The sequence below is a fragment of the Eutrigla gurnardus genome, assembly GCF_963514095.1.
Source record: "Eutrigla gurnardus genome assembly, chromosome: 8".
Lineage (NCBI taxonomy): Eukaryota > Metazoa > Chordata > Actinopteri > Perciformes > Triglidae > Eutrigla > Eutrigla gurnardus.
Genome location: NC_139922.1, coordinates 29,298,129 through 29,308,361, shown reverse-complemented (window position 1 = coordinate 29,308,361; position 10,233 = coordinate 29,298,129). Strand labels below are relative to the sequence as shown.

General features: G+C 42.7%; 1 protein-coding gene across 1 annotated transcript in view; it reads left to right on the top strand.

The window, feature by feature from the left end:
* Nucleotides 1-9,930, top strand: part of LOC311017613 (uncharacterized protein) — a 24,007-nt gene extending 14,077 nt beyond the window's left edge. The window contains exons 2-3 of the mRNA XM_084016063.1: nt 3,476-3,709; nt 6,603-9,930. Coding sequence (XP_083872189.1) covers nt 3,476-3,709; nt 6,603-6,678 — 310 coding nt within the window. The 3' untranslated portion in view covers nt 6,679-9,930. The remainder of the gene's footprint in view (nt 1-3,475; nt 3,710-6,602) is intronic.
* The last annotated feature ends 303 nt before the right edge of the window (nt 9,931-10,233 follow it).

Below are 10,233 nucleotides of genomic sequence, written 5' to 3'. Positions count from 1 at the left end.
AGAAACTTAGCCCCGCCCCTTCCAGTATCCGTCATTTTATTCGATAAGTTAAGAGTGTCGGTGTGTCGTAGGTTTGTCGTCGTATTTAATTTAGTTTAGTGTGAGACCGCTCAGTGAACTACGTCTCTGGCTCACACAACGTACATCTAACACAGCTCTTAGCTCGTCTTGCTAGCTAGCAACGCAGCCGTTAGCTCATCTCTCTAGCTAGCTGGCTACGTTCCGTCACTAATGTAACGTGATATTTGTTGATGTGTTTTACTCAGCGACTCTTCTTATCAGCAGGAAGAGAAAGAAGTAGCGAGACCTGTTGTTGTGTGAGTGAGCCTTGAATAGACCCTTGTGGAACACCAATTGTCAGCATGAGTAAAACTACATCCTGGTACCGAACACAAAGGCATCGTAGCTTCAGAGAGTTGATTCCCAACTGTCATTTTGTTCTCAAGAGTTATCCGTGAAGGAAAAAGTAGAAATGTCACTTAAAAAAGGGAAAACTAGCGTTAACTTTCAGATAGCGAGTTCTTTTTTTCGAAAGGGATCGCAGGTTAACGAGTTATTCAGAGGATGTGTTTCAAACGTCTTAATTGTTTGTAAAACCAGTCCTCTTTTAACGTGTTAAGCGTTAGCAGGTGAGGCACTCACCCCTTGCATTATGGGTAGAGAAACACCAACAGGAAGGAGGGGAGGTGGACGGGTCAAACAAACACCGGACTTTCACCCAGGAGACTGCTGTTGGTGTCCCAGGTCAAACTAACAGTAGACGTTGATAGTAACTTTAGTCGTTAGTGTCGATAGTTTGAAGCTTCGGAGCTCCAACCGGTGAGAATAGTGGTTGGTTTTCTATTTGTCTCTTTGGACGCCACACAAAACATTTGGGTTCCTTTGCCCTTGACGAGAAAATGCTGATTTAGTAGACAAACCACTGTGGGCAAAACATGGGCCACATCCTCTCATCTGAACCCAAACTGTTCAACACAGCCTGACTCACCAACTCAGTGTCCCTGGAGGAATGTCAGGGACATAGATGTGGACTCACATTTTCATTGTTTTTACGGACTACAGTTAAAGAAATCAGTTTACTTGAATACAGACGTCAGGAATCCAGTGTGTTTTGTTTTTGCTTTCTATTTAGAATTGACTTCATTCCGAGCATTTAAAAAAAGTATTAATCAATAAAATAGATTTAAAAAGAAAAACAAGATAGCCCATAATAATGGATAAAAAAATAAACAACATAAATGTAAGTAAATCTTCAAAAAGGAGTAGGAAGAAGCACTATGCTTTTCTGGTCCGAGCCCTATATCCATGAAGAGATTATAAATCTCAAAGACTTTTACCTGTTTAAATAAAGGTGTAATAAAAAAATAAAAATACATTAATAACATAAACCAACCCTCCTCCCGTGTCCATCCTAAGAATGAACCACTATATTTCTAATTTATGTGATTGCATTTTCTTAGCAATAGCAATAATAATAATAATAAAAATAATTATTTTCATTCCCCTTCCTCCTTTCTATACCTCATGACAATTATTGTTTTATGCATATTTTGAAATGGTCTGGAACACAGTAATATTTAAAGCCTGTAAGAAGAGAAAGCTCCAAACGGTTTCTTCCACCATGTGGAGTAAATGTAGTGAAGTCAGCGATGCACTTACAGCTGACGTTATATAAGCCGATAGCATTACAAGAGGGTCGACGGGACGCTCCGGTCGGCCGGTGAAGCGCGGGTGCGATCCGCAGATCCGCACCAACCATGCATGTTGTGGAAGCCGATGTAATGATGGGAAGAGTTTAGATGTTTGGCCTCGGGATTACCTCGATCTGAGGTTACAGCAAGTCCTGAAAGGGTGAGCGGTTTACCGATACTTGAAAAGGATTGCGACACCCTGCCGTTAACGCCGTGCGATACCCGTTTTCTTAGCAGTGCTATTTTGAGTGTTTTAATGAGATTTGGTGTGTTAGCAGATCTGATCGAGGACTGAACAGATCCACAAGAGGATGGTTTTAACTCTGACACAGTCGCAACGTAAAGTCCAGGTCCAGGATTTAGCTAGCATAGCTACCTAAAAAGGATGGTGTCAACGGATAAAGGACAGGGAACCTCTCTGAGCGGGTTCTGGATCAGCAGAACTCCATAAAAAAAACAAAAAACGTTCTGATAAAATGAGACTCGGCATCTTTTCTAAATCTGTCCGAGCGTCCAACACATAATCCACCAGAGAGCACCGGGTTGAAGTCTGGTTTTCCTGGGTTTCTCAGGAACCTGAAGTGGACTGATAGGAAAAGTACTGTTCGCCTGGTTTCCCTCATCAACTTCTCACTGAACTTCGTCTGAATTTATTATCATTCTCTGAGTTTTTGTCTAGAAGCCTCTTTCTGCCTCCCGTGCTGCAGTACCACTCTCCGCCTGAACTGTTACTGCTGCATCAGTGGGGGCGCCGTTTTACAAAAAACTCGTATTAAACGCTTTTTAAATGTGATATATGTTTGCAAATACAAAGTTAACTATCGAAGAAAACAAACTTTTTTCATTAATACATTTTTAGTAAAGAGGAACACATTTTTTCCCATGTTCTATTAGCTCTTATTTATACTTTTCTTGGCGTTTAAGATTTTTCTTGTATGTTTCTTAAGACAGGGCATCATATCAGAGTCACTCCCGTTATCTGGACACACTACACCAAACCTGTACCTGCTCCGGACTGGACCATCAGTAAAATGCTTATACCTGCAGCCCAACACGTAGCTCAATTCCTCGCTAACTGCCAAACGGCTAATGGTGGTTAGCGAGCAGGATGCGACTGGCCTTCCCCTCTTGTCCCTGTGAAAACCCAGTAAACTATATCTGTGCATCATCCTCCCTCTCCTGACTCACCGTACACTATACATGTACCGCTGTGACCCTAACTGCTAGTGCTAACGGCCAAGTCTGACTGTGTGCTAACCATGAGCTGATATGTGGTGTGTTCTGACTGCTAAGCTAACACCTGTGACTGTATGTTAATGTTGTATGCTGGTATGAATAGTTAAGAACCTTATGCACTAACTGCTGCCATTTATTTATTTATAGTGTGTGCTTATGCTAATGCTAACATGATAAGATATGCTAAGATTGTTAGTTGTGCTAATTGCTACGCTGCCGTTAAAACTGTGTGCTAAGCTAAGATTTAAGTGTGCTTTTTTTCTTTTTGCTTTAACACCACTAGCCATACTTGTTTGCTAACCGCTACATGCTGCTAATACTGTGTGCTAAGCTACTGCTGATGGTGTGCCGTGATGCTAACTGTGCTAATGGTGTTTATGTGTGCTTGTCTGTTGTTGTTGTTGTTGTTGTCTACCTTTCTCTGTTTCTCTCTTGACTTTATTTTTCTTTCTTTTTTCTCTTTCTCCCTCTCCCCCGCTCTCTCTCTCTATCTTTCTATCTCTCTCTCTCTCTCTCTCTCTCTCTCTCTCTCTCTCTCTTCCTGTCAGGTCTTATTCCTCCTCCACCTGTTCTACTACCAACACCTCTTGTCGTTCCTCCAACAACCCTACTAGCATCACCACTCCTTCCTCCACCTCCTCCTCCTCCTCCTCCTCTCTCTACTCCTCCAGCCTACCTCCTAACAGCCACGCCACCTACCATCAGTACTGCTGTCCCGCGCGCCTCCGCCTGCCCAAGCCTCCCTGCGCCCTGCCCCCCGCCAAGCACCACGAGCAGGCAAGGTAAGGGCCAGAGTCCCCCCCCCCCCCCCCCCCCCACACCCTCCTCAACACCCAGCCTCACCCACTGCCCCCCCCCCACCCCACTAGTAGACTCCCCCAGACCACATCCACCAGCAGGGAGCTCAGTCACCCCAAATGCAATGTGAATTTGATGCGCGTCATGTTTCCATGTAAATTATACCATAGTGATACTAATACTACTACTCATAATAATACTACAACTGCTAATAATAATATAATAAAATATTACTATATATTATTAATATATATATAGTAATATTATATGTTGTGGGATTGTCAAAATACGGTAAAACATTTACATTAATTCGGTCAGATTTGCTCTAAATGCATTTTGGCGTCTCATGAAGCCTCACCTGCCCCCCCCATACAAATTAAAACATTTTTTCAAAAAAAAATTTAAATCACAGTGTTAAATATTTCATACAAGCGTTTTCGTTCCCCCGTGTCTCCCGTTAAAAAGCTGTGACACATTTGAAAGTGACACATTAACGATGCAGAGAGGCGATGATTTCTTCACCAGAGTGTGTGAAGGGGAGATGAGTGAAAGCTGGGGGGGAGGGGAGGCCGTCAAGGGGGGGGGGGGGGGTTGAGTCACCAGCAGGGGAGGGTGTTATGCATAACCACACACACACAGAGAGCGGAGGGATTCACCACATGACTTACATGCTGCCGATGACACAGCGAGCGAATCTGTCGTGTTCAGCAGCGTAACTTTAACGGAGACATCGCGTATGATCTATGTTCTACTGAGAACGTGTCACTCTGCTGCAAGAAAAAAGCACGAAAAACACTGTAGTTCGGGCAAAACAATTATAACACAATTTAAAATCCACATGATGAAAATAAATGATTTAATGTGACAGGAGAGGTCAAGAAGGCTTATACAGACGGACATCAACATAATAAAAAACAAATTAAAAATAATAAACGGTAACAAAAGAAACTATGCTAACATAATTTAGAAAAACAAAACCAAGATAAATAACATGAAGCACGCACAAAAATAAAGAATAAGCTTCAAATTCATATTTTCAGAAACATCCCTTTAAATGCCAGATTGTTGAATTGAATTATTTGCTGTATAATAAATGCTAGCAGGGATTTGTATTTGTTTGTTCAGCAACAGCACTGATTCTGATCAAATGCTGCAGAGCTCCATGATACAGCAGCGATGCCCCCGGTGGACACCTGGAGAATTGCACTTATTTGCCTTAGAACAAACGAGAAAATGACTCAATCTGGTGCAAAAATAACAGAAAAAACTAATTGTAGCAGCTGAGGATGAAGTTTAAAAACGAAAAAAAAAATTGTAATATTTAAAAAGCCACAAATGTAATATAACAGTTAAAATATGACTCTTTTAGAGAGAGAGGGGGAGGGAATGAATCTGCTTCATCTGCTGACCGAGCAGCAAGTTCACCACAGAATCAGTCAGACGATGAATCACGGCGTTTTTGGAAGAAGAGAATATTAAAAGAATATCTCACCCGCTGAAATGACCATCTGTGTGTCGGATTCTGGGAAGAAAACGTTGTTTTTCTCTCAGGCCTCGAGGAATAACACAAACCCGGGGGAAAGTCTAACAAACCGACATCTGAACATTCAAAGAGACCCGTCTACTTAAAACACAGAAACAGTCGCTTTTGATTTTTAAAATAAATGTTATTTATAAAGCCATTAATCACACATTTTCCATCTTATAGAAATCATACATATAACAGAAATAGACAAATTAGTAACAAATGTATACTACTAAAGGTAACAGCAGCAGTCAATAAAATATAACAATAATAATAACACCACACATAATAATAATAAAGCATATTGCAGCAAAGTGAGAAGAAGAAGTTTTACTGGTGTTTAGGTGGAGATGTGTTGTTGTTAAACGTGACCGTTGACGCCCATAAATATGTTTTTGTTCATGAGAGAAAAACAACACATGATGAGTCACGGAATCACAGCTGGCCATTTTAATAATGTCTATGTCGTGACGTCCGAACGCTCTGATTCATCGTGGGACTGATTCTGTGGTCAAAAATAAAAAACTTCCTCCGTAGACGTTCGTCTGCTAATAATCTGAACACTCAAACTATTCCAGAAATAATATTCTATAAAATATACTGAACACAGTGTGTGTTAGAGAAAATTACACTGAAATAAATAATAACTTAAATACACACTTACAAAGTTAGATGAAGGTCTTCCATTCTGTTTTAGTCTTTAAAAAAAAACCTTATGCAGAGAAAATGTCTTTTTCTTGATTTTTTATTTTAAAGCTTTGGCAAACTTTATTACTCTTTTAATGTTGACAAAAGACACAAAGTATTTATTTATTTCCCTTAATCTGCACACATGAAATGATTCGGATTACAGCCTCCGTCATGATCACACTCATTTGCACTTTTTTTTTTAAATTTCATTTCATTGCACTGATTCACGTCTGCACCGGCCGTTATCTAAAAATGACCAAAGGCTTGGCTTCCCCGTCACCTCACGCCTCCCCTCGCATCCCCCCTCCCTCCCCCCTTAAGGGAAACGTTCACCCAGAAGTCACCTTTCATCATTTTAGAGATGAAATGTGTCTGGAGGCGACACGGAAGCTGCTTCACCTCCACCAGCAAAGCTCACTCCGTCAGTTAGACATGTGTACACGCTGACCCCTGCTGGCCGACTGCAGTACTGCAACGCTGAACTTAAAAAATCCCATCACCAGCCTTTCTTTTCTTCCCTCCTTTCTGATCCTCTCCTTCTTCTCCTCCTCCTTCTCCTTCCACCATCTTTTTCCCCGTCTACCTCCTTCTTCCTCTCCCGCTCCACTTCCTCTCCGTCTTTTGTCTCTCTCTCGTCTCGTTTTTGTCTGTCTGTCTCTCAGAGAGGAGGAAGACGACGACATCGCCCATCAGTTCTGTTGCCCCGCCTCCGAGTGCAGTAGCCCCTCCTCTAGGTAACCAGGGGCGACCGTGAGCCACTCCCCCCGCCCCGCCCGACTCTCTTTGGTAAATCGAGGGGTGATAACGAACCCCCGTTTCCTCCCTCGTCCATGGCTGTCTCTCTTCTTCTTTTTTGGTTGTTTTCAGTTTTTTTGCACTTTGATCACAAATCAGCAAGAACACAGTCAAACACTAAATGCATTCACAATACAACAAAACAAAAGGAGGAAGTGCACGGTCTCTCCACACGAGGTTTTTTCAGATTAAAAGCTGGTTTGTGGAGAAGTCCGATGCGGACAGATTGCACACGGATCGTTTCATGTTCAACCTTTCTAGAAAAGGAGGTTATGAAGCCGACACTGCATCTCTGCTTCTGATCCGAGTTTTCCTTTTAAACTGGCCGGCAGATTTTCTTACAGATTACAAAACTGTTGGACGATAAAAAGTTGTGTTGCAGCTTTAAACCAACCGAACCAATCAGCCGCCGCCGCCGTCGACCAACCTGGAGACCCTCGAGCTTCGCACCAGCTCAGTCGGAGAGGATGCAGTGACTCAGCAGAACGTTGGCATATGAGACTGCATTTTTTTTTTGTGCATAATGTGATGGACGGTCTCTGACCTCCGTCTGACAACAAACCCGGACCTCGTCTCCTTGTTTTGGTCTGAACGGGGGCGGGGCTTGAACAGTTTCTCCTCCCCCCCATCCAAGCATGAAGCCATGACCCCGCTGTGCCCGGAGCCTGAGCGCTGCCACGGCGACGTCGCCATGCCGACATCACAAAAACATCAGCGGGGACGTCCCGACTCTCTGCAGGGCTCTGGTGTGTCGTACAGCATGTCCTTCGCCACATCGCCAGCCAATGGTGGAACAGTACGAGCCCCACCCCACCCCCTCCCCCTCCCCCGGCAGGTAAACCAGACCTCACCGGTGGACGTCCTCTTTCTGTTTCCTGACGGCCGCCAGGCTGGTGAAAGTGAACGTGGTGCGAGTGGAATCGTTATGATTTTTGGTCTCCTGCTCTGTCTTTTTTGTAGAGTCCCTGCATACGGCACCCAGGGTTCTCCTTAGAACTGCTTATTTCTCCTATTTCGAGCCGGCGCCTGAATGCAACACGAAGCGGAAGGTGTCGCTACAGTACGTCAGGGAAAGTTCTTGTTTGTGCGTAAATCACCAGAAATGAGAACAAAGTTTGAAAATGACAGAAAAACAAGTATTTTTCGTGGTGCCGAGTCGACTGGAGGCTGATTGAATTAAAGTTTGCTTCCCCTCGTTTACAGTTTTAGGGAGAACCCTGGTGCCTAATGTGTACAGTGCACACACACACACACACACACACAGCACTCCTCAGAGATAATACAAGGACGATCGTTGGTATGTTTACGGTGATCGGCATTAAGGTGATTTGTTTTCATCGTGTTTGATTTCATGGATTCATTTATTACAATAATCATCATCTACTATATGAGGTGTAAACGTGGGGAAATTCAAGTCCATGTTCACGAATGAAGGGATTAAATTTAATTTGCCATTTCATGAAAACAGTCGGACCGTTGAATGACGAGACGAAGGTGAACCTCCTCGTCTCTGGGATGTATTTTCTTTATACGCCGTGACCCCTCACTCCTCTTTGTCTGTTTGACTCTAAAGCTTTGACCTTTGATCTCCTCCCCCCTCCCCTTTCACAAGAGAGAATCAGTGCCAAGTAAATCAAAGGAAAGATGAAAAGTCTCTCCGTCTCGTTGCCAAGTTAGATAGGAGTTTTATTCTCCTGTCGTGGTGCCAATTTTCAGAATAAAAGCATCTCAAACCGTCGAGCAAATATAATGTTTCCTGAGCAGAACCGAGAGACAAGTTCGTCTTCTTCTCTTTCTCCTCAATGAAAACGTTTTCCAGAATCTCCCCGTTTGTGTGTAAACTCATATTGAGTGCGACGGTTTAAACACAAAGTCGAAACGCCTCGTGTTTCAAACAGCGACGGTTCAGTCCATAAAAAATATGTTTCCCTGGAAACGTAGTTGGCAGCGTAATTTAGTTGTATGTGAATGTCATTTTGTAGGAGAGTTTAAATTAATTTACTGCAATATATTGTGATATATAGAAATTCAGAAATTCTTTCCCTAAATTTTGTACATTTTTAAGTTTAATGCATCAATTTGATTCACTTTGAAGCCAAATTAAGAGTCTGGATCGATAAACAAATTTGTGTTTGTGAATTAGATTTATTCATAACCTCGCTGGTTGTGTAGATATGAAAACACTCACAAAGCAGGTTAACCAGGTGGGTCCGGTGGGTTCAGGCTCCACCCACTTCCTTCCTCAGGGAGAGAGAGGGTGAAGTGAGTACTAAGGAAGCAGCGAGGTCACGGCAAAGGCTGCTGGAAAAGTTCCCGGTCAGATCCACAATCCAGTTCCTCCGAACTACCTGATAAAGCCGGTCTACAGGGGGGATGAGCTGCTGTGGAGAGGCTCCTCCCACTTGGGAGAGGCTCCTCCCACACAGTCAAAATATCTAGATTTCATCATGAAACTGTGGTGGGCCAACCTGGACTGTAGATCATTGGTCTCTTATACTGGATTACTCATGAAGAGGAGGATCATGAGAGTTTTCCTTCGTAAGGAGCAGCTAAATAGTCGTAGCGTCACGTGTGAGCCGCAAACGTGTTTAAAATAAGCTATAAAACACAAAAAAATTCTCGTTCGCCATTCAGATGTGACATTTAGGGGTTCAGCGTTTTACAACAAGATCATTTTATTACTGCGATCTTTCCGACACATAAAGTGCTAGCTGGCGGTGACGCTACAGTAATTTGTGGGAACTGCGACGACCAATGTGACACGGTGCATTTTGTGTGGCGAGGATGCATCGAAACGTCAATATCCAACGTTTAAATGTGCGTATTAATGTCTTCTCTATCACACGCTGCACTACAGCCAAACAACATGCTGCAATCATCTCAGATTAGTGTTATTTTATCGGTGACATTGAAAACGTAAAAACGTTAAAATACATTCCCAGTTAGAGGAAGATAAATCACCTGATGAAGCACTTTTATTTAACTAACTTTAGATCGACATGTAAACTTGAAGATACCGTGGTGACAATCAGTGAATTCAGAAGAATTATTTTTTTGTAAAATAATTGAAAATGTGGTTTCTGGGATGATTGTCTATTAAGATAGTTAGCAACGTTAGATAGAAGGTTATTTCGCACTGTTAGCTTTAGCTTAAAAAGAGGATTTCTTCTAGCAGGCTAATGCTAATGTAGCTAAAGACACTGTTTCCGTTAGCTTAAACTTCCTCCGAGTGCCGACTCACGTGGAGGAAGTGAAAGCTTGTTTTGATGTCGCCTACGCTTGAGTTATCGGAACGCTAATTAGTGCCGCGTTGTTATTTCCACTGTTTTTTTAATGGAGTTCTGCTGATCCAGAACCAGCTCAGAGCAGTTTGTGTCCTGCTTTAATCTTCTTTTAACTTCATCCGTTGACTCATATATAATACGAGTTTAAGTTGGGTTTTTTTTTTTTTTGCAAAACAGCGCCAGTAACAGTTAAGGTGGAGAGTGGTACTGCAGC